The sequence below is a fragment of the Octopus sinensis genome, linkage group LG1, assembly GCF_006345805.1.
Source record: "Octopus sinensis linkage group LG1, ASM634580v1, whole genome shotgun sequence".
NCBI lineage: Eukaryota > Metazoa > Mollusca > Cephalopoda > Octopoda > Octopodidae > Octopus > Octopus sinensis.
Window position 1 is genome coordinate 130,754,639 of NC_042997.1, and position 25,891 is coordinate 130,780,529.

Below are 25,891 nucleotides of genomic sequence, written 5' to 3' on the forward strand. Positions count from 1 at the left end.
CGCACTGGGGTCAATATAATTGACTTAATCCATTTGTCTGTCCTTTTTTGTCCTCTCTGTGTTTAGCCCCTTGTGGGTAGTAAAGAAATAGATATCTTGCTAATGGCTTGCTGCATACTGTTTCATAGAAACTCCTACTTGTCTTCTATGTCAGGTTTTTATCTTCTCAATATATGTGAAACCCAGTACTTCTGTGAACCTACATCTGACTAAGGCAACTTTCAGCTGCCATATTAGTCTTATGTCTCCGGATCATCTAGTTCTAACTTGAAAGCCACTAATCACTAATCTATGATGTGTGCTATATTCTTCACCAGGGAAGACTTAGTATTGACATCTATCAGACTATTCCACTTCCTGAAAAGCATCAACTTTATTTGGCTTGTGTGCTTAACAGTGTGGTGGGCTTTAAGGTGTCTACCTCTTTACTAAAGTTAATGTTGAAAACAATAAAACTATTAGATCATTTGCATCACACAACTCCAGAAGCCTTAATCCCTCTTCATTCTGTGTACAATAATCACAGCATCAGTGTACAATGGAATTGCTATCACGGTGTCAAACCATCTAAACCATACCACCATAGAAAATGAACATGTAGCAGACTCTTAGTGAAACATCCTCTCTATCTGACATATATAACACAAATACAGACGTAGCAGATAACAGCTAGCCTTCAGCCGCTTAGGCCCAGTTATGTCCACTACTCTGATTGGTTGGTATTGGTGCATTTTGTCTCTTGCTTTATTTCGCGCCAATGTGCGACCCAACCAATTGTAACCTTCTGATAAGGTCCCATGACACTGTTTTTCTAAAGCTCTGTTTGAGCCTACAATTTGTTATAAAACCCAGCGATTCATCGAATCGCATGTCTTTGGTTCTCCAACCACTAACCACAGAGCACTTAAGCAGTTCCCGCGATGCAGCCATGTTCCAGCGACACCAACACTAGCAGCATTTCAGGACCTTCTCCACCGTCGCCTTCATCTTGACGTTGTCTCCCCCACCGTCGCCTTCATCTTAACAGCGCCACAGCAATTTCATTTAGGTTTAACTTCACGCTGTTTGTGAATATTCATCATGGTTAACAGCAAGTCTACCTGTGAGAACCTTCTGTACCAAGTAACCCGGCACAGCATAGAAGCCAAAACCTCTACACATGTAGTAACCGGTTCTGCCTTGTGACCTCAACCTCTTGTACAGAATTCCAACTATTGCGTTCATTACTACGAACTGGTATTTACCTTCATCTTGTATCTGATCTTCTTCTAGCGTCCTGATAGACTCATTTCTATGCTCTGTATTTTATCACACACACATACACATTATTGTATGCTTGAAGGCCTGTCTATTGTCTATTATTATTGTTCTTATTATATATGTACTTATGACACAGACACACACTCTGCTACTCACATGTTAACATCTAAATAAAACCTTTCTCTTAACATATTACGATTGTGTCGTCTTCTCTCTTTTCCTTTTTGGCACTCTTATTCATTTATCCATATTTTGGCTTTTATTGTAAGGCGACCGTGCGGTGTTTAAAGGAGTCGTTCGTTCGTCACCATCTCCTTTCGCACGGTCGTTCTACAAACATAAAAGCATGACGACAATGAAAAGGATGATATGACTGCTTCAATAAGTGTGTGGATTTGAGTGGGGAATATGTTGAATAATATCACAATTAATGATCCTCCTGTATTTTCTTTTACCCAAAGCCGGAAACTTTTCACCACCACCCCAACCCTCATAGATATAGGCATACGCACACAAGTTTGTTCCCTTCCATCTTTGTCACCTCATAACTTTCAGGAAGATGGAGATTTCTTGATGAAATTTTCTACAAATACCTATCAGATGGTGTAGATTACGAATATATCAGAATTTAATGTGGAAAAAAATTTTTTTAAAGTGGCGTGAACACATACGAAGTGACATACATTACATATACAAAGTGAAACCTAAAATTCTGAAAAAAAAAAAATTTTTGATGTGAGTCTATGGATTATGTGACTTGGCCACCACTTTTACACATCAAATTCCAACATAATCATAATTTTCATTATCTTAAACGTATTTGTTGAAAATTTTCCGTAAAAAATCGTTTTTCTGGAAGTTATACGGAAACAGATTTGGTAAGTGCGCATTTGTGTAGGTATGCCTGCCTGCCTACCTACATACCTCCATCCATCCAGCCATCCATCTATTCAGCTAACAAAAATGAGTAGTACCTGTATTTCAAAGGGCCAACCTTATCATCTTCTGTGTCACGCTGAATCTCCCTGAGAACTGAGTTAAGGGTACACGTGTCTGTGGAGTGCTCACGTTAATTTCACGAGCAGGCTGTTCCGTTGATCGGATCAACTGGAACCCTTGTCGTCGTAACTGACGGAGTACCAGTTTACATGTATATATATATAGGGAGAGTTTTCTAACAGAGGCATGATGAGCATCGTCAATTAGATTAACCTGTATTCTCAAATGATATTTGTTTCAGCAACCCTGAGGGAAGAGGGAAAAAGTTTACTTCGCCAAGATTTAAACTCGGAACGTAATTGTACTCAACGAAATACCACAAGAAACTTTGCTACTTTATGAAACTCCTTTAACGAACTCACTCGACAGATACCCAACTCCGAACCAATATTTTACTGTGAAGTGTAAAGTTATAGAATCGAAAGATGGCCCTGATGACCAGGTTACTTCGATTGCTTGTTGAACCCTTTCTTTCAAAGTGATACCTTTAAGAAAGGCAGAAACGTCATATAATTTCCTTTCCTTTTCTACTCCGAATCCTGACTTGTTTGCCTATATTCGTAATCAATCGGTTTTACTGTAAGTAGTTTTACTTTCCTCGTGGCAGACAACGAGACGGACAAGTGTGTTCTGTTAACGAGGTTTTAAAATACCAATCAATGAATCGTCGTGACAACAGCAATCCTTCTAAAATAAACAGAGTTATTTTTTCAGGTTGACGAGAGGAATCTTAATAACATATTTGAAATAGCTAAGAGCAGCATTTAAAGTGCAGACGATTAAAGTTAGATGTTTAATTGTTAAAAGTGGGCGGGGTAAGAAAATGGAATGTAAATGCAACACGATTAACTAATTCAGTTATAAGCTCTATTTACAAGTCTATATTTAGTTTATCTCATTTTGAACCTGTGATTATTCTCCTTGGAACAAATTTACCGATCAGGAGAAGAATCCCGACGGTAAAGGGTTTGTTCCAGCCCATGCGTAAGTGTAGTGATTGACTTTTGATGTACCGAATATGAATCAGGAAGTAAACTTTTGATACCAGATCAAATAAACTTAGTTGTGTTACAAATAGTTAATATGAAATTGATACATTAACTTAATTAGCAAACGTTATTAAAATACCTCTTATGCAATTAAGCATTGAATACTATTTGATATGCAACTGTTTACAAAAAAAGTTATTCCTTCTAAGAAGTTTCACCCTAGTTGACATTGGCTATCATTTTACGGTGAAATGAATGAATAACATGATTTAACAATACATACCCGTCCCCATATTCGAACTGTTGATTTAGCAGTTATAGGTCCGATGTTGTAACGTGTAGGTTCCGTGGACAGGGTGATTTCGTTGTCTTCAGCAGCCATTTGTGGCTATTTACTTCTCATATGACTGGCCAACTGAAAATGTTTTTGTTGTCAGATCACATGGTTGTTGACGACTCTTGTCGCCGCCAGTCGGAGTGGAGGAGGATTATAACCGCAATGACGTCGATAAAGTTGCTGGTGAGGCGATAAAAAAAAAAGAGAACTGGTGTTAAAGGTGTGTGCAGAGCCGATTAGGTTCTAAGCTCGTAGTTATCCACCAACACTTGTAATACTTCGCAGTACAGTCGGGCAGCAAGCAGCCTGTCAGGAAATATACACATTCACTTAAAAGTGTGCTTGCGATGATAATTTCTATTTTGATTGTTCGCCCTTAACACATGCACAAATGCTCACCCAATCTCCGTCACACACACACACGCATGTACGCATGCACGTACGCACGCACTTACGCACACGCGCGCATTGTTTTGTGTGTATGTGTGTGTGTGTGTGAGAGAGAGAGAGAGAGGATGCTTTTTAAATGATTATCCAGTGCGGCAAATTTAAATTTATACACACAGCTGTTTTGCTACATAGTATCGGCCGAACACACACATACGTACGTATGTATATGGCATTCTTTCGGAGAAACTCTATCAAAATGGAAAGTTTTTGTTCGACAATGTCCATAATTTTTTTACATTTCTTTAAGTTTTTCTCTTCCGGTCGAATCACTTATGTTTATGTATTTTGTTGTGTATATGTGTGTGTATGCATGTATATTTGTGTATGTATGAGTATGTATAACACATACAGAATCATGCATTCATGCATGAAATACATACATAAACAAAATTACATAAACATAAGCGATTGGGCTGAAAAAATTTAAGATGGAAAATACCGAACCAATACTTAAACTTTCGCTTGACTTTCTGCTAAAAGAATGGTATATATATAATATATATATATATATATATATATATATATATATATATATATATATATATTATATATAGGCTTAGTAAAATAAATTACTTTGCCACATACTGAACTCATTAGAATAGCACTAAAGAAATTTCTTCAGCTATTTCAATACTTAAGAAGATCTCTCTCAGATAGTGTTTGCCTAAACCAACTCACAAAAGTATGGGGGAAAAAACATTAAAAAATCAAGTGCAAAGGTTATTTGAGAACGTACGTTTCTAGATTAGTCAATTCGACATTTCTTTCTGCTCAGCTCAGATTCCTTGGATCGGATTTGGGAACACTGAAAGTCGGAGCATACCCTTTCGGCTTCTAATCACCTCTAGAATTCTGCTCGAACTAAAAGTGCTATCAATTCGAATATGCGAAGAATTTCGCTTCTCTCTCCCCTTTCCACCAGCGTGGGTTAAAATTGACAAACACCATGTATTAACGGTGAAAACCGCAGCTTTAGCAGAGAGAAATGAATTATAATTTCAACAATTGAGGTGAAAATTAATATTAATCAATTTCACCAAGTATTCAGTATGTAAATGGACCATTAGGCGAATTCAAAATATTACATTATATATAAGGGCTTAGTAAAATAAATTACTTGCCACATACTGAACTCATTAGAAATAGCAGCTAAAGAAATTTCTTCAGCTATTTCTAATACTTAATTGTTGAAATTATAATTCATCTCTCTCTGCTAAATGCTGCGGTTTTCACCGTTAATACATGGTGTTTGTCAATTTTAACCCACGCTGGTGGAAAGGGGAGAGCAGAAATTCTTCGCTTGCATATTCGAATTTGATAGCACTTTTAGTTCGAGCAGAATTCTAGAGGTGATTAGAAGCCGAAGGGTATGCTCCCGACTTTCGTGTTCCCAATCCGATCCAAGGAATCTGAGCTGAAGAAGAAATGTCGAATTGACTAATCTAGAAACGTACGTTCTCAAATAACCTTTGCACTTGATTTTTTATGTTTTTTTTCCCCCATACTTTTGTGAGTTGGTTTAGGCAAACACTATCTGAGAGAGATCTTCTTTAAGTATTAGAAATAGCTGAAGAATTTCTTTAGCTGCTATTTCTAATGAGTTCAGTATGTGGCAAAGTAATTTATTTTACTAAGCCTTATATATAATGTAATATTTTGAATTCGCCTATAATGGTCCCTTTACATACTGAATACTTGTGAAATTGATAATATTAATTAATTTTACCCTCAATTGTTGAAATTATATATATATAATATATATATATATATATATATATATATATAATATATATATATATTATATATATATATATATATAATATATATTCTAGCTGACGTACCTGGTAATTTCCAGGAAAGCGGGGCTTGTCCTTGGTTCAATTCTCATAATTGTTTCGCTAATCCAATAATAACAATACAAAGTATGTAGCCCTTAAAACGGTTTTTGTGCATTTACAGAGAATATTGAACTGTCTTACACAGGATCTTGTTTTTAGGAATTCCCAGTAAGTTATGAATACCCAAATTATGAAGTCAGTTATGCAATAACATGAAATTAATTACCCGATAGAAAGAATCCAAATAAAGTAGCCCCGAAAAAGGCTTTGAGGCGTTCCCAGAGTATATAGGAAGAAATACTAAAAATATATGTATACTAAAATCGTAAAGCATGTTATGTAATAACAGGCTAATCAGATATGAGATAATAAAAATTCGAAATAAGTGATTCTGAAAAGGGCTTTTGTGTGTTCCCAGAGAATATTACCCTCAGTGGCGCTAGTGTTGGTATATTCGTGAATAAGTCAGTAACCGAAATAAGTGGATCTATTGTTTAGGAAAATACTATTTACTTGTTTAAGGGTTGTACAGGATAAATTGCGAAAATAACTCTAACAGTTCAAATACTAAGAAATAAGCAAGCTCAATTTGATTTTTACCAAATAATTTAAGAATATGAACGGGTTATTTTACATGGCTTTTAAAATAAAATATGCTAGATATATATATATGAGGATCCATTCCAGGGTCCCTATTATCGATGTTTCAACAATTTGAGTATGCCATGAGGTTTCCAGACAGGAGTTCTACTCATGTGTCAAGTTTCATCAAAATCAATAAAACGATGTCGGAGGAGTTAACTAACAACTCCACAAACACACCCACAGACAGAGTAGATATGTGTGTGTGTGTGTGGGGGGGGACATGTATGTATATATATATATATATATGTATATATCTATTATATAAAATCCGTTCTGTCAGTCTGTGTGTGTCTTCTAGGATCTCGGACATCCTCCATCCGATTGCGCTCAAATTTGATATGTAGATACCGACGGTATCAGGACGTGTATAAGCCTTGAAAAGATTACAAAAGTCGATTCTAGATGAGAATGCGATCAATAAAGCCGTGGGAACGTGCATTTGTACGCGCAAGTACATCAGCTGTGCAAAAGATAGATATCGTCCTTGCGAACCAACAGTCGAAACGCATAGAACTCCATTTGCGAGAATTTTTTGAATGGTTGGACAGGCAGCAGAGCTACTGGATCACACCTGGGTATATCAATGCTGTAACCATCGTCGCCAAAAGGAAAAACATTTCCTGCCATTCAAGGAGGATGTTATGCTTTGTCACTCAGCAGCCTCCATTGGACAGGGGGGGTTTTGCTCGCATATATATATATATATATACTACATATGTGGAAAATTCTGTCTGTGGGTGTGTTTGTGGGTTTGTTACCTAATTCCTCCATCATCGTTTTATCGATTTTTATGAAACTTGACACGTGAGTAGAACTCATGCCTGGAAACCTAGTAACATACTTAGATTGTTGAAAAAAAATTGATAATAGAGCCTCTGGAAGGGATCTTTATATCTACTACATATAACTAACATATTTCATTTAAACATCCAAGGGAAATAACCCGTTCGCTCCCGGAAAGGATCCTTAATATAGTCACGGTAAATAACCCATTCATCTTTGTAAATTATTTGGTATAAATCAAATTGGGTATGCTTATTTCTTAGTATAGGGGTAAAATACATGTAAGGGATATTAAATATTTGAATAATTTACTGGTTTATATTACCTTTATCAATAACAATGTTATTCCAATAGGTAAATATGATAAACATACAGTTTATTAATATATAAATACTAGTTTAAGGTGACCTGCTCTACACGCGGGTGAGGGTATGGTTGTTACTTTCTGTTGTTTCCTTTCTGTTTCTCATTGCCACATTATCCCTCTTTGTTTTTCTCTCCGTTCTCTCTCACTTTCCCACTATCTTACTCTTCCTTTCTCTTGGACTATCCTTTGCTTTCTCTTACTCTCTATCTTTCTCAATCTCTCTCCCTTTTATAAAAAAACAAAAGATCTTGAGTAAGTTGAGGAAGAAAATATTTTTAAAGATCAATCATAAATATCAGGCAGTGACAACGGAAAGGTCTGCTTCAAGGCGGACAGCAAAACACTAACATTTAAAAGGGACAGACGAACTTGCAAGCTGAATAAAAATAAAAAAAGAAATATTGGAAACCAAAGTTTGAAGGGATAGAATCTGAGGATAGTAGACTCACCATAGCTGTCATTCAAAACTTCTTAACAACAGACAGCAACGTACTGGCAGTTGAACTTGATGTAAAAGAAAATTCCTAAACACCAAGTTTTGAAGTGATTCTTTCTCACGGCAGTAGATTCACCATGGTAGGCATTAAAAACTTCTTTATGATGGACAGCAACACATTGACGATTTAAAGGCTGGTGCAAATTTTTTAGCTTGATGTAACAGAGAATTCCTAAACACCCACTCCTGTAAATTTTAATCCCCTTCCAGCTCCATTTAGACCCCTTTTCACGTAAAAATCCATTTTGTATCAACATAATAATTCACCATTCTAAAAGACCTGTGGTGGGAATATTTAAACTTTTGCGACTGTCAACGCTTTCTCTCTATAGATACAGACAGACGTACAGTGAGAGAGGTAATGGAAGAAAGAGTAACAGAGAGACGAAGCTGTCAAACGTTGTTATAGGGAGAAAGTGGAGGGAAGGAAGGAAAGAAAGAGATGGAGGAAGACAGGGTGATATGCGAAAGCGAGAAACGACAAACACTTGTCAAAGTGTGAGTTTTGTTGCCCTAGTAACCACAGCTTTTGAGATAGGGGTTTCTAAACTAGTCCACTCACTTCCTCACCTCTGTTTACATGTCCCTGTAAATTTTTGAGCCAATCCGACTGCATCTAGTGCCCCTTAACCCATTCCAATCCCCAAATGAGACAAACAAACTTTTCGCATTTCAGCTTTATAGATATTGATAAATCAGAAACGGAAAAACAAAACAATAAATTGAACAATTATAAATTCAATTCAATTTAAATATTTTAAACTTGTGCATGTGTATATGCATCTGTGCATACGTACGCATGTGTGTATGTATGCATACATAAATGATAGGTGTATGTGTGTATATATAAGTATATATAAATATGTGTATACGTTAAAGTGCCACTCCCAAACAGTTGAAGGAATCCGGAGTAGAGGTAGGCCCAGGAAGACATGCTGATGAGGTGGTCAAGCATGACCTTCAAACGTTGGGCTTCACAGAGGCAATGCTGAAAGACCGAGACCTCTGGAGATATGCTGTGACTGCAAAAAACTGAAAAATGAAGTGAGTTCATGGTTCGCAGGATAGCCTACTGTGCTTACTTTGGATCGTAAGGTGACCTGCAGTGCTTGAGGAGACCTATTGTGTCAAGTACATCAACATCAAAATAAAAATCAAATGGAAATTGTAGTTAAGATATCCTGTGCCGGTGGCACGTAAAAAGCACCATCCGAACGTGGCCGATGCCAGCGCTGCCTTGACTGGCATCCGTGCCGGTGGCACGTAAAAGCACCAACTGATTGTGGCCATTGTAAGCCTCTTCTGCCCCCTGTGCTGGTGGCACGTAAAAAGCACCCACTACACTCACGGAGTGGTTGGCATTAGGAAGGGCATCCAGCTGTAGAAATACTGCCAGATCAGACTGAAGCCTGATGCAGCCTCCTGTCTTCCCAGACCCCAGTCGAAACATCCAACCCATGCTAGCATGGAAAACGGACGTGAAACGATGATGATGATGATGATGATGATGATAAACGTCTGTATTGTACAAATAAATCAATTAGAGAATGGAATAGTTATAGATTTAAAGTTATGAATTTACAAAATTTCAATAAGATTATTTACTTATTTATGATTAAGCTCATTCTTATATAGAGTGTTTGTAAAGATTTAGAAATTATAAGTAATTATATTTGATATCTTTCGTTAAATATTTAAGAAAATATGTCAATTTGATGAAGCATCATTACATATTTAAACGGATTTGATTATTCTTGAAAAACTTCATTTTATTAGTGAAGTAGAAACAGCTGTAATTTATGAGATGTGTCATTTGTTTGTATAAAATATTTAAATTGAATTGAATTTATAATTGTTCACTTTATTGCTTTGTTTTTCCATTTCTGATATATATATTCCTTATTTAACACTTTAGCATTTAAACCAATCATATCTGGCTCATATATTCTACTTGTTTTATCTTAAAATTAATGAGACCCAACCTCTCACACCTACCCTACAATGTCATTCTAAAAACATACAAATACACCGTTGAAATCTTGAAGCTAGAAAATAATACATAATCAATTCAAAACAATGGCAATAAATAAACAATACAAAGAAATCTGAATGCTAAAGGGTTAATCCAGCTCCAGTAATAAATGCTGATATTCAGCTATTTTTCATGTTGCATTATATTTCTTTCATCTTGTTAGCTCTATGTGGATATTTTGTAATTCATGAACAACCTCGTATGACTTGTGTGACATTAATAAATCATGTTTAAATGTTTGTTTGGTGTTGTTGAATCATTACATGCAGCTCCTGCGAATCAATCAGCAGCTGTCACAACAACACAGCCCAGCAACATTGATGTGAGCAAAAAAGCAATGGTAAAGAAACTTGCCTAAGATATCATGCCTGCATCTACAAACTTAGACAAAGTTATGTACTAACATGTGATTCCTTGTGGCTCTAAAGCTTTTTAAAAACTCTAGGGCACCATTTGAGCGTGATCGTTGTCAGTGTCACCTCACTGGCACTTGTGCCGGTGGCATGGGAACAAAACATTCGAGCGAGGTCGTTGCCAGTGCTGCTGGACTGACTCCTGTGCAGGTCGCATGTAAAAAACACTATTTTCGAGCGTGGCCGTTGCTAGTACCGCTGACTGGCCATCGTGCCAGTGGCACTTTAAAAGCACTCTCAGAGTGGTTGGCATTAGGAAGGGCATCCAGCTGTGGAAACTCTGCCAGATCAGATTGGAGCCTGGTGCAGCCATCTGGTTCGCCAGTCTTCAGTCAAATCATCCAACCCATGCTAGCATGGAAAGCGGACGTTAAACGATGATGATGATGTACTTGCTGCCCTGCACTCTCAGTCACAGTTATTGACAATTAGATTGTAGCTTTTTAGTTTTATATTGCATATAGCCGCCTTTGTTATTTTATAATTGTTACATTAGCATTTTGCTGAAAATGCCATAAATTCATATGATAAATATATACACAGACAGTCAGGATTTAGCCAAACCATTGAGCATTGGAGTAGTCACTACTGATGAGTTTGTAATTTTGAAACGAAACTATAGGCGCAGGAGTGGCTGTGCGGTAAGTAGCTTGCTCACCAACCACATGGTTCTGCGTTCAGTCCCACTGCATGGTACCTTGGGCAAGTGTCTTCTACTATAGCCTTGGGCCAACCAAAGCCTTGTGATGGAAACTGAAAGAAGCCCATCGTATATATATGTATATGTATATATATGTGTGTGTGTGTGTGTTTTTGTGTGTCTGTGTTTGTCCCCTCCAACATCACTTGACAACCAATGATGGTGTGTTTATGTCCCAGTAACTTAGCGGTTCGGCAAAAAGAGACCAATAGAATAAGTACTAGGCTTACAAAGAATAAGTCCTGGGGTCGATTTGCTCGAATAAAGGCGGTGCTCCAACATGGCCGCAGTCAAATGACTGAAGCAAGTAAAAGAGTATAGTGATTTTGCTCGCTGTGTGGTGGTTATCTCCCCTGTCAGTATATGAAAATGTGATTCCTTGCGGCTCAGAGGGGTTTTTAACTTTTATTTCTACCAATGTAGGTGCTACCCAGCACCCTCAGTCACAATTGATGACAAATGAACTTTTCCTTTTTGGTTTTATATTGTATATAGCCACCTTCATTATTTTATACACATATAAATGTACTTTCACACAATGAAGTGGGAATGTTTTATTATCATTATCATTAAAATAGAATATTCAGAAGGACTTTTTAAACTAAGATCATTGACTTCTGATTATGTAACACTCAAGGCTTAACTTTTCACTTAACCTTTCATTTCTTTTATCTTTATCCTTTCACAATAACAATTTAACTTATATTTAACTCACTCTATAGCCTTCTATATATCATTTCAGAGCAAACTGTTAAAGATAATAAAATACTCTTTCTCTCTCTCTCTCTCTCTTTCTCACTCTCTGAATATATGCATATAGATTAGGTCATTAAGAATGAAATGTCCGATTTTGAACAGAAAGTTTATTTTACTCTATCTCAACAAAAAGCAAATCAGTTAATCGAAGTATGCACCTAAATTATCAACACAATTTTGACATTTTATCATTAGCTTATTTATGTTGGCAGCAAAGAATTCTGGAGAGCAAGAGGTGATGAAATTACGAGAGGCTGTTTTTGCACCTTCAGATTTGAAGTCTTTGCCTTGCAAAAAGTTGTCTAATGCCTAGAAAATGTGATTGTCAGTGGGTGCAAGGTCTGGTGAATATCTCCTCACGGAGTGGTTGGCATTAGGAAGGGCATCCAGCTGTAGAAACACTGCCAGATCAGACTGGAGCCTGGTGTAGCCTGGATACTAGTAAGAGATTTAGACCTTTTGCTTTGAGAAAGTGAAGGTTAAAGTTCAGAGTTCAATCTACCATTTAAATATTTGTGATTTGGTGTGTTTCTTTAAGTATGTTTTAAGTAATGGAATTTTTAAGGGTTCACAAAGAATGTAAGTACATGGGAAGCTTTAGATAGTCACCGGACTTCTTTACTTGTTGGTGTTATTTAAGATATTTTACCATTTAGTATTGGGAAGGTGGAGGTTATTAGTCAAGCATTTCATGGAGTTCGTTAGTAAGGAAATTTTTTGTTGTATGCTTTAATGTTCACAAAATGATTTAGGTAGGTACAAAAGTTGTTGGTCAGCATATTTCTCTCTAAGAATTTATTGTTCTAGATGTTATTTGATTACTATTTAGAAAATCTTAACTTTTTTGTTTTAGGGTGGTGAAATTTGCAGGTAGTGTTTTTATAAATATTTCTATTTGGTTTGATTTATGAATATATGCAAAAGTAGGGCATTCTAAAGGGTGTGCATATAATTCTGTAAAAAATATAACTAAAAGAAGTAATAATATCATCCTTGTATATATGTGTGTGTGTGTGTGTAAGAGTACGCACTTATTTTAGAAAATTTGGTGAGAATTTTGGTTGAAAATTGTGGAACTAAAATATAATCTCTACAAGACTTGTTTTGTGTAAAGCCATAATGTAAGTTTTGATGTATATTATGGAGATAGTTTATGGTGAAGGTGAAGTAGGAGAGAAAAGTTGATGAGATATTTTCATGTTTGACCATTTGATTTGAAATATTTTAGCATTTTGGAGATTTTGTGCATCCAGGAAATGAGTAATTCAGAATTTCAGTTCAGAGTTTTTGAGTCTCGAATGTGAGAATGTGGTAGCATTCATCAGTACAAAATTGGCAGGGTCTGTTGTTTCCAGTCTGCCTTGAAAGCATATTCAGTTATGGGAGAAATATTACCTTGCTTGGGAACACATAAGGGTTAGCGACAGGAAGGGTATCCAGTTGTAAGAAAAATCTGGCTGAATAAATTTTGCCAAATTCAAGTAAATATGAGAAACTGGATGTTCAAACGACGATGATGATGATGAGGAGGAGGAGGATTTATCTGATCAATTAAGCCCGTCTATAAGGATAGAAACAAGAGTTCTCTCCCTTGCAGTTAACGCCGGCAATATTTGTTAATTAGGAGAATAAGGGTTTCAAAGTGAGTTTATTTCACTTAAACAAAATAAAAACTGACTTAAGCTGTTCATTCTTTAAACAGTACTCTTTATAATGCGTCGGTAATAAGCATCAAATGGATGTGGAAATAAACAAAAGTCAATAGTCAAAGCCTCTTGCTGTCAACTCTTACAATGTTATATTTCTAACTGCAATTTACATTGTTCAATCCATCGACACTTGTTTAAAGACTGCACAAACTGATTAATTTTAGATTATGAATAAAGACAAGAAAATGAGAGGCTTTACCGAAAGACAAGCAGATGCGATGTCAAGGTTGATGAGATGCATAACTATTTCTACGAGAAAAAATAATCAACTATCTTGTGAAAGATAAAGACAATTCTTTTGGTTTCTTATTCCCTCTCTCACTGTTTTTTTTCTTTCGTTCTTTCACCCTCCCCCTTCTCCCTTTATTCGTCTGTCTTGCAGCCTCTGCCTGTCTGCTTTCCTCTCTCTCTCTCTCTCTCTCTCTCTCTCTTTCTCTCTCTCTCTCTTATCTCCTCTCTCTATTCCTCACAAACTCAGTCGCTGTTTCTCTTTCCGTATATTTACTCCTGATAACATTCATTGCTCTTCATTACCTCTGACTTTGATTCAATCGAAAATGGGATCAGAAACCGAGAGAAGAAACCCTTCTGCTGAACACCCGGCTGTGACTAACTTCAGACGGTATTTACGAATCAAGACTGTCCAGCCTGAACCTGACTATGGTCAGTGTACATTTACATATATTTTATTTGTTTACATATCTCTATTTTCTGTTCTTTAATTTATTGTGCGACACGTTCCCGTGTATAAAGGTAGATCATTCTTGTCAAAAGAAAAATAAACATCACATCGCTGGTTGTTGTTTAATTGCCGGTCAGCCTTGATCGGCCAGGTTTTTAATTTGATATGGTTTTATCTAGGATTGCATTATCCAATATGTCTTTTCATTTTTAGAGATACCTTCGTTTGGTTTCACAGTCGATATTTTACAAATCTTATCGGTTAATATATTAACTCAGAGTTAAATCGAGGTCAATAAAATAGGTTGGGCCGATACATTCGACTATACTCTGTCCCTAAATATGAGGCTTTTGTGTCTATCACTGAAGTGGAGAGGTTAGCAGAATTGTTAGCGCGTCAGACAAACCACCTTGTGATATTTGTTCAGAATGTACTTTGTATATAATATATCTGGGCTCGATAGAATTAAGTACCAGTCATCTGACCCCAACCATAAACTTTTTGTTCTTGTGCTTATATCGCCTACCCACTTCTTTATAAAAAAGCAAAATAAAGTTTGCATCCATATAATTTTACTTTCTTCATCATGTTGAATAAGTTTATAAAGTTTAGCACATCTTAATACTGTTAAACATGACATTTTGTCTCCTCCCCAATAATTTTTTTAATCGTCCCACCTCCTACAACCCATGAGAAATACTAAGCTATAAAATTCTTGTAAAATGGAAACGGCGAAGCTAAAATGGCATCGTTTCATTAAAAGATACTCCTTACATTATATTAGATTAATAATTTATCATACTTTGTATTTACAAGCCTAAATATAGAAGTCAATATAGTCTTTTCTACTCTAGGCACAAGGCCCGAAGTTTTGGGGGAGGGAGCCAGTCTATTAGACCGACTCCAGTACGCAACTGGTACTTAATTTGGTAATCTTTTACAATTACACCCGCCTCATGAAACGGGTGTAATAGTAAAATAATACCGATCTGACTTGCTATTTCTGATAGTATGGTGCTACTTAAAGAGTTAACTGCTATTTCTGTTTTATTCGTCAATTATATATTAAGCGGAAGTTGACAAAAGTTTTATTTGCCTTGAATGAAGTACAAAAGAATTCATAGATTGCTGTTTTCATTTAACCATCGTTTAGTTAACTTATTAAGCTAACATTGATAAACATAAAGCATACACCCGCCTCATGAAACGGGTGTAATAGTAAAATAATACCCTTAATTTATTGACCCTGAACGGATGAAATGCGAAGTCGACCTCGGCAGAATTTGAACTCAGAACGTAAAGACAGACGAAATACCTATTTCTTTACTACAGACAAGGGGCTAAACACAGAAGGGAGAAACAAAGACAGACGAACGGATTAAGTCGATTATATCGACCCCAGTGTGTAACAGGTACTTATTTAATCGACCCCGAAAGGATGAAAGGATGAATTTGAACTCAAAACGTAGCGGCAGACGAAATACCGCTAAACATTTCACTCTGCGTGCTAACGTTTCTACCATCTCGCTGCCTTATAAAATTCATTATATTACTTGAACTATTGTGAACTCGTGAGCAGTGACTTGGCCACTTCTGCTTACTCGGCAACGAGTAAGTTTTACGGTTCAGGATCGAAAATTCCTATAATGGCATCATAGGAATCATATGATGGCATCATAGGAATCATATGATGGCATCATATGACTTGACCTCCAGGTCAAGTCATATTCACAAAAGGTGGCCGATGAAGTAGCTTTTTTTTTTTTAGATGTTATCGATATCATATTGCAACACTTTGTTCACATTTACGAGTCTTTACACTACTCGACAGAATATATAATAAAAATAAAATAAAATAGCTTTAAAAAATTAAAACATTCAAATCTAATAAAACTAAGGGTGGCTTCAGTATCCTCCACCCTCATCAACGAAAACAGTTCATAAAAGTTATAAAATATGTTTGTTATCTGCGAGTAAAGACTAGTTTATTTACAAATTCTGTATACTAATAGGAAGAAAGCCCTTGCGCTTGGTGGTCAGTGACATTCGGTTTGAGGGGTTCCTTGATTTGCCCTTGTTGAAGGGAGGTTCTCATATATCAAGAAGACTATGTCATCCATATGTATTCATGCATTGGTAGGCAAGACTTCCGCCCGTCCCCAGGGTTAGGGTTACGGTTTTAAGGTTAGGGTTTTAGGGTTAGGGTTAGTGTTGGGGAAAAAAGTCAAAATTGAAGAATTTGAAAGGGGGTGGGAAATTTAACAAAGCAGATTTTTGGCAATTTTCCGGAACCTCTGTATCTGAAAAAAATTTTTTTTAAATAAACAAATTTGCGAGAAAATGGATTTGGGGGACAGGCAGAAGTCTTTCCCATTGATATATTATCTGTTGTCTTTTACTTGCTGCAGTCATTAAACAGCGACCATACTGGGGCACCACCTTGAAGAATTTTAGTCGAGCAAACTGACCGGAGTATTTAATATTTCTTTTTTTTAAACCAGGTACTTATTCTATCGGATTCTTTGCCCAACTGCTAAGACGTAAATACACCAAGACTGGTTGTCTAGAGGTGATGGGGGACAAACAGTGTGTGTGTGTGTATATATATGAAGGGCTTCTTTCGGTTTCTGTCTACCGCGAGTCTGCTGCCCTTACCACTGGGCCATTGCGCCTCCACACACAGAATATATAGCATTGCTATAATAAAAAGGTGGCGAGCTGGCAGAAACGTTAGCATGCTGGGCGAAATGCTTAGCAGTATTTCTTCTGACTTTACATTCTGAATTCAAATTCTGCTGAGGTTGACTTTTCCTTTCATCCTTTTGGGGCCGATAAATTAAGTATCAGTTGCACACTGGGGTCGATCTTATTGACTGGCCCCTTCCCCCAAAATTTCAGGCCTTGTACCTAAAGTAGAAAAGAAATGAATATATAGCATTGTAGTACTACTTACTACTTTTCTACATCCTGAGTATAGTCACTTCCCAGGTGACACTGTTATTTTGTTGTCCTGTTAATAAGCAGGACATTGGTTTGTGCCATGTTGACCTTTAGCCCTTTAGCATTCAGATTCCTTTGTCAAATGTTATGCTTACTTATTTGCATATATTTGAATTAATTATGCACAGTCTCATAGCTTTAAGATTTCAATGATATGATTGATTATTTTTAAAATGACATTGTATAGTAGGTGTGAGAGATCAAATCTGGCTGATCTGAAGATAAAATACGTAGAATATTTGGGCCAGAACAGCTGGTTTAGATGTGAAAGGGTTAAATCAAAAAGACATTCCTTCAGATTTGAAATTTTATTTTCAGCAACTTACTACAAACCTAGATTTTATCCATCTTATTCTTAAATATAAGAAAATATTTTTTTTAAAGAAGTGCATGCTAAGCTATGTAGTTAAGAAGCTAGTTTCGCAACTATCTGCTTCCAAGTTCCATTCTATTGCACAAGAGTACCTTTGGCATGTATCTTCTACTATTGACACAGGAGTGGCTGTGTGGTAAGTAGCTTACTTACTAACCAAATGGTTCCAGGTTCACTGCCACTGCGTGGCACCTTGGGCAAGTGTCTTCTACTATAGCCTCGGGCCGACCAAAGCCTTGTGAGTGGATTTGGTAGATGGAAACTGAAAGAAGCCTGTTGTATATATGTGTGTGTTTGTGTGTCTGTGTTTGTCCCCCCAACATTGCTTGACAACCGATGATGGTGTGTTTACGTCCCCGTAACCTAGTGGTTCGGCAAAAGTAACCTATAGAATAAGTACTAGGCTTCCAAAGATTAAGTCCTGGGGTTGATTTGCTCGACTAAAAGGCGGTGCTCCAGCATGGCCACAGTCAAATGACTGAAATGAGTAAAAGAGTATCCAGTAAAGTGGATGCTAACATTTTTGGTGTTTGTGGGCCAAGAAATTTTACTGAATGTAAAATTAAACTTATGATGAGAAAGAAAATAAAATCATCACAGGTGCAGACATGGTTGTGTGTTTAAGGAGCTTGCTTTGCAGTCACATGGTTTCGAGTTCAGTTCCACTACACATCACCTTGGTCAAGTATCTTGTGTTTGACTAATGCCTTGTGAATGAATTTGGTAGAGAGAAACCTGTGTGTGTGTATGTGCGTTAGTACTTTTGTATGTCCCCCACTACCTCTTGACAACCAGTGCTGGTTTGTTTACATCCCTGTAACTTAGCAGTTTGACTAAGTTACAGAGTGTAAGTATACGCACACACACATATATATATATATATATATATATATATATATATATATATATATATGTAAGTGTGTACGTGTGTATGTTTCTGTATACTGGTTATACACACACAAACATCTGTTAGAGGATGTGACTTCCTAAAAGTAAGTGACTTAATACATATATTATAGCCGAATGAACAATTTGTACCATACTAGGTACTGAAGTTAACATGATTGACTAATACTCCTGAAGGTAATAGCTCCATCTTGGCTATAGTCCAAAGACTGAAATCAAAAATAGAATAAAAGAATACGACTGTATTTCATTGTTGTCTACTTGAGAAATAATTGTATTTTTGAAGGCATTTAATAATTTTCATCTGTTTTTTGCATTACTCTTTCCTTATATACAATTTACATTGTAAGTTCTAGTTATTGGCAATGTAATTATATTTAGTATAAATGTATAAAGGACTATGATTTGTTGCATTCTTTTCTAAGAATTAAGTCAAGTTATAAAACAGAGCTCGTGTTGATGAATATGCATTTTAAATTGACCATGAGTTGGCCTTTTTTAAAGTACTTACAAGCATTTATTATAACTAGATAACATTGATATTCATGTGCATAAAATTATCAACAAATTATGCTCTTGTCTGTTATGAGATGATAATAATTCCTCTTGTGCTGATTTTGGTTATAATACCTTGTATACTAAATTTCTTGCAACCTAATTGTGTCTTAAGATCACTGGAAAAATACTGACCTATTTTGTTATTTCAATAGAGCTAAGAATTGAAATGCACAAAAGAAAATTTAGAAGAATATCTTATTATTTTTCATTTAATAAATTAATTAAAATGGTGAAATCTTTTGACTGCTACACCAAGTAAATTTAAGGGAGTTTCAGTAAATATAGACTGGAAACAACAATAAAGCATCTGTAGGTATGTGAGTTACTTGTTTGCAAGATTTTATGAAACACAATAACCTCTAAAACTGATGGGGTCAATGTAGTTTTAAATTATTTCTGTGTATGTTTTAAACATCAGAGTAAGAAGCTCAGCAATAACGGACTTTTTTTTTATAGGATTTCAGAGATTGCACAGGGAAAGGGTTGAAGAGCTTACCTTCAAACTAAAACCCTGGTCTGAATGCTTGCAACAGATTGGACCCCACTAAAGGTACCTAGTACATATATAACTGAGTGGTTAAATAAAAGAGAATGTGATAACAGAGAGAGACTCAGGAAAATAGAGTGGAAAAGTATAATTGTGATGAAAGAAACAGAACAGTAGTAGCAAAGCAATGGTTGTGTGTATGTGTGTGTAGGGGGCAGTGCTCTTGCCAATATATCTAATATTGGTCACATTTGAGCATTGTATAGGGCCAGCAACTGATTGTAGCTAAAGTATTTTCTCACACTGAAGGGGAAACCTAGACTCAGCAATATTATATGAGATATCACTATGAGAGATTGCTGTGTAATTTTTGAGATAAGTGTGAAGGCTATAGTTGCATGTCAATCACACATAGTAAGGATGTTGTATAAGGAGTCATCATTGTAATTTCTTCATTGAAGTCTGTTTTAAACATTTCTGTTCATGGAAGTAGTTTATGCCTGGTATGGGATGTCTAGGTTACATATGAATGACATGTATGAAGATGTTCATCTCATGTATGAAGATGTATCATCTCTTGTGAAAGGTAGAAGAGTCCAATTTGCTGGACATTGTTGTAGAGCTGAAAACGAGGTAATTTCTACTCTTCTCCTCTGGAAGGCATCTGCTCACGATACCAGAGGGCGCACACACTCCTACCCTGATGTAATCTCCAGGGATACAGGCATCCAGCAACAGGACCTCCGTAATGCTATGATGGACCGTGAAGTCTGGCGTAACATAGTAAGTTCCATTGTCTCGACCACGGTCGAACAATGATGATGATGATGAAGATGTTTAAGGAGTTATGGATGGCATTATTAGCAAAGAAGTGTGTACTGCTGCCAGTAACAACATGTAGATTATTAATGTACAGAAGGAAAAGGCTGGAGAATATAACTGGATCTTGTGGTACACATCAGTTGCAGAGATCTTCTCCAATTTCCTTGATCCAAGAAGTGAGAGACAGATAAAGCCTATATGTGGTACCTTAGCTAGAAGTTTCTCATGCCAAATACAGTCAAACTGTTGTGGAATGTAAGAGAGCAAGTGCCTGTGCAATTAAGTTTGTTGTTATTGAGAGACTCAAGGTTATGAAAGATTTTGTTTATGACTGTCTTCACCATGTTTGAGATATTGGAACTGAAGATGATAAGGCAATAATTGGCAGGGTCAGAGAGGTTATCCTTCAGAATGGGATTCATAAACATAAGTACCACTAGGTCTGGAGTTGATGTAGATTTCACTAGATTAGAATAGATCCTTACAGAGAAAGGTTGAAGAATTTGAGTAAAAGAGCTGGATCTGGAATACAATGTTTGAGATCATGGAAGAAAGTGTCATCTGAGTTGTTTTTAAACTTAGGGTGTGATGTTGTGCAAATAAAGCTTGGAGCAGATTCATGCTGGTGGCACATAAAAGCACCCACTACACTCTCGGAGTGGTTGGTGTTAGGAAGGGCATCCAGCTGTAGAAACTCTGGCAGATCAGATTGGAGCCTGGTGCAACCTTCTTGTTCGCCAGTCCTCAGTCAAATCATCCAACCCATGCTAGCATGGAAAGCGGACATTAAACGACGATGATGATGATGATGATGATGTAATTTTCTAGAGCCTGTTCTCTTTTATGTGCAAGTGGTAGATACACTAGAGGTATATCTTATAAATGATTTGGACCAAAAGCACTAAAGAGGTTTATTACAGATGAAGCACAGTTTTGTTTTTCTAGAAGTGCTATTGTCTTAATCCTTCACTTAGTGAAAAATTAGGTGATGAGCACTGCTAGATTTAGTGTATAACCTACATTGTCTTCAAGTTAAATTGAATCTTTTTCAACATAGGCACAAAATCTCAAATATTTTGTGAGGTACAATCAAGATTCCTACCACAGTTTTATACTAGTATATATTTTTATCAAACCCAGAATAAGAGGGTTAAAGTTTAGTAGGATTCAAAATCGGGATGTAAAGAGGCATAACTAAATACCACAAAGCATTTTACCCAACATTCTACTAATTCTACCAATCCAATCCTCATTTTAAGTTGAAAGGAAAATTCTGTTTCATATTTTCAGATGGAGCAATAAAGTTCCTAAAAGAAATGGCTGGAGAACTTGGTTTGCCATATAAAGTGATTGAGGTGAGCAATGTAACTTCTATTTATTTAAGGTTAACAGAAATAATTACTTAAGTTCATTAAACTCCTGTTTAATTAAATTTACCAGTTAACTACAGCTTTTCTTATCTCTTCTCTCCCCATAAAGGTATGTTTCTTTATTAGCCACAGAGGGCTGAACACAGACGGGACAAATTACAAAGTAGAGCTTTTCTTTTTGGGGAGAAAAAAAAAAGTGGGGTAGGTTTTCAATCAAAAGGGATCGTAAAAAGAAAAGGAAAAAAAACGATCAATAGGGATCGTGTATCACAGAAATGTCATGATGTAAAGTGTAAAGGGGACAACAGATAAGGTTTATCCATGGAAAGAAAAGCCTATGGAAAAGACCACGGTAACCTTGGTCAATAATGTCACATATTAACACATTTATTTGCAAGTAAGTTACTCTGTTTTAAATTTTTCGAGGTTCATAGGATCATACTCAAGGTGGCTTTGTCATTCATATGTGCCATCCTTGCTACATTCACCCATCTTTTTTTGAAGCATTCACTAGACAAAAATTACCTCTCTACTCTCACTTTCCTTTTCAAGTGATACTTGAAGAAGTTGATGTGAGATTGACCAGAGAGAAAAATGTTTGTCTCTAATCCTTTCAGACGCGTCCACCAGATACATTCTTTCGCCATAGATTACTAAGTAAATCAAGAAACAAAGACAATAGTCATAATTCTGTGACGTTTCCTTGACAATGTAGAAGATTGCTTTGTTTGTGGATGAGTTCTTTCCCATCATTTAGATATTTAGCATGAATTCTCTTTCTCTTCGTTGGGTTTTCAGATGTTTGATCAGATATTTTAAACACTGTCTATACACCATCTACAGAAAAAAAAAAACCTTTTTAATTCTCCCAACTAGAAATGTAAACAAACCAATACTTGTCAAGCAGTTGTGGGGACTAATGCAAAAACGCCACACACAAATACATAAATACATATATGACAGGCTTCGACATAGTTTTCATCTACCAAATTCAATCACAATACATTGATCTTCCTGGGGGTTGTAGTAGTAAACATTTGTCCAACGTGCTGCGCAGTGGGACTGAACTCGAAGCCATGTGGTCTTATCTTGTGAGCTATTTGGTGATCGCACAGGTGCTGGTGGCACAAAAAAGTACCGAGTGCTCTCTTTAAAGTGGATGGTGTAAGGAAGGGCATCTAGCCATTGAAATCATGATAAAGCTGACACTGGAGCCTATTGGACTCTGAGCTATCAGATCCTATCAAACCATTCAGCCCATGCCAGTGTGCAATGTGGCTGCTAAATCAGGATGAGTAACACACCTTCAATCTAAGCAAAAATAGAGAAACAGAGAAAATTGAAAAAATTGTCCTGTTTTTGTCTATTTTTTTCTTTCTGTATTTTTTAATGTATTATTTTTTAGGTTTCTCCAGGCAAGCCTGTGTTTGTGATGACTGTTGAAGGAAAAGACCCTTCCTTACCATCTTTAATGTTGAATTCTCATATTGATGTTGTTCCAGTAGATATGGTAAATATTGCTTATTTGTTTTGGTTTGAAAGTGAACAAGGGGTTAGGGTTAGGGTTAGTCTTTGAGGCTGCGGTTGGGGAAAAAAATGAGGCTAGATGCTATTAACAATCCACCACCCTCATGAGCTGAATAATACATGTATGTTGTTCCCCTGCAAAACCCTCATTTCCATCACTGGCTGCTGTAATCTGAAAGGTGGGAACTGAGTCGTGTTATTACATTTATCATGCAGAAGAGTTTTAAATGTGCTCTTATAAATTTATTCTTTCTTATTTCTTTATTGCCCACAAGGAGCTAATATAGAGGGGACAAATAAGGACAGACATAGGGATTAAGTCGATTACATCGACCCCAGTGCGTAACTGGTGCTTAATTTATTGACCCCGAAAGGATGAAAGGCAAAGTTGACCTCGGCAGAATTTGAACTCAGAACGTAGCGGCAGACGAAATACCGCTAAGCATTTCGTTCAGCTCGCTAATGATTCTGCCAGCTCGCAGCCTTATTATTCTTTCTGTGACATGAATTTATTCTTTCTGTGACATGAATACATCAAGTTACAATTTCTACCATGAACCACTTAATGAACCAACAGGGGAGCTTCTATGTGTCCAAGCCAACAAGGATCTCTTGGCCTGCTTGAAATAGAAGGAAATCTTCTTTAAATCTCACTACCATACTAAAAGAAAATAGCCAGGACACATTAGATAATACAGCCCTACATCTCCTGAGAAAGACAGGTTGGCCATGAATGGTATGTCTTTCATCATAAGCTGATCAGTGTTGAGCTGAAGTTAGGGCTAAATGACAACAACCAGTTGGAAACTAAACTCAATCTGACTTGGCTTGAATTTTCTTTCTGCTTATGATTCTAAGTAGAGATTAAGGATTTTTCACATTAATCCTTTTGTTACCATATTTATGTTGGAACACATTGCCTTTGTTTGAGTTTTATTTTGAAAATAACGAAGAATTTATTAAAATACAAATTAACATAAAATTTTAACGGTGAGTTTTAATTTAAAACACTTTAAAACAGAATTTTAACCATGGAATGTAAGGGTGGTTTCAGGCAGGTGGCTGTTAAAAAGGTGAACCAACTCATTCTGTCTTTGCCAGGCAGTGAGCTGGCAGACTCATTAGCATGTCAGGACAAAATTCTTGAGAATGTTTCTTCTGGCCACTTAGTTCTGTGTTCAAATCCCACTGAGATCAACTTCGTCTTTCATCCCTCCGGGGCTGATTACTGAGGTTGAAGTAATTGACTTGTCTCCTTCCTCCAAAAATTGTAGGCCTTAAACCCTGGAATGGGCCATTGTCCTGCTCAGTGGGGATGTTGGAAATCTGGTAGACAGCTTTATGAGTGCTAAGGCTCAAGAAAAACAAAAAAAATTCAGTTTTCATACAAATCAATTATTCATTACTAATTATTGTTGGTATTGATATGCTTATTGATCAATTAATCTTATTTTTTTCATAGGATTGTTGGAAAGTCGATCCTTTCAGTGCTGAGAAAATGGAAAATGGAGATATTTATGCTCGAGGAACTCAAGTATGTTTATTTTAAACTTTACTTTTATTTCTATTTTTACCTCTCACTTTGAATGAAAACATCACAAAGGATCATAAGTTAATATACTGTGAACCCTTTGTGTTTATTTGCCAAGTGTAGGAGTGGCTGTGTGGTAAGTAGCTTGCTTACGAACCACATGGTTCCGGGTTCCATCCCACTGTGTGGTACCTTGGGCAAGTGTCTTCTTCTATAGCCTCGGGCCGACCAAAGCCTTGTGAGTGGACTTGGTAGACGGAAACTGAAAGAAGCCCATCGTATGTATGTATATGTATATATATATATATATATATATATATATATATATATATATGTGTGTGTGTGTGTGTGTGTGTGTATGTTTGTGTGTCTGTGTCTGTTCCCCCACTATCGCTTGACAACTGATGCTGGTGTGTTTGTGTCCCTGCAACTTGGCGGTTCGACGAAAGATATCGATAGAATAAGTACTAGGCTTACAAAGAATAAGTCCTGGGGTCGATTTGCTCGACTAAAGGCAGTGCCACAGTCAAATGACTGAAACAAGTAAAAGAGTAAAAGAGAGTAAAGAATAACACAGACCATCACTAGTTTCCTTGGTTTCTGCTATCTTAATTAGTTACTTTAGATACTTTTCAACCCTGTTGTTTGGGGTTCAGTCCTACTGTGTGTCACCTTGCACAAGTGTTTTCTGCTATAGCCACTGGCTAACCAAACCTTTGTGAGTGGATTTAGTGGGAGGAAATTGAATAAAGCCTATTTTGTGTGTGTGTGTTTGTGACTCCTCATTTTGACATATGATAATTGTAAATGAGTGTCACTGTCATGCAAGTGGTGTCGTTTGTTTCCAATCTTCAGTGCAAA

At 36.5% G+C, this 25,891-nt stretch overlaps 2 protein-coding genes across 6 annotated transcripts in view; one reads left to right on the top strand and one right to left on the bottom strand.

Moving 5' to 3' along the window:
* LOC115210864 overlaps positions 1-3,941 on the bottom strand; it is a 69,734-nt gene extending 65,793 nt beyond the window's left edge. The window contains exon 1 of one of the 5 annotated variants that reach the window (XM_036504698.1): positions 3,532-3,941. In XM_036504698.1, coding sequence (XP_036360591.1) covers positions 3,532-3,630 — 99 coding nt within the window. In that variant the 5' untranslated portion in view covers positions 3,631-3,941. The remainder of the gene's footprint in view (positions 1-3,531) is intronic. The other 4 variants (XM_036504702.1, XM_029779644.2, XM_029779628.2 and 1 more) reach the window with 4 other exon arrangements.
* A 10,288-nt stretch (positions 3,942-14,229) lies between these two features.
* Positions 14,230-25,891, top strand: part of LOC115217582 (aminoacylase-1) — a 43,446-nt gene continuing 31,784 nt past the window's right edge. The window contains exons 1-4 of the mRNA XM_029787334.2: positions 14,230-14,437; positions 21,893-21,957; positions 23,378-23,482; positions 24,962-25,033. Coding sequence (XP_029643194.1) covers positions 14,332-14,437; positions 21,893-21,957; positions 23,378-23,482; positions 24,962-25,033 — 348 coding nt within the window. The 5' untranslated portion in view covers positions 14,230-14,331. The remainder of the gene's footprint in view (positions 14,438-21,892; positions 21,958-23,377; positions 23,483-24,961; positions 25,034-25,891) is intronic.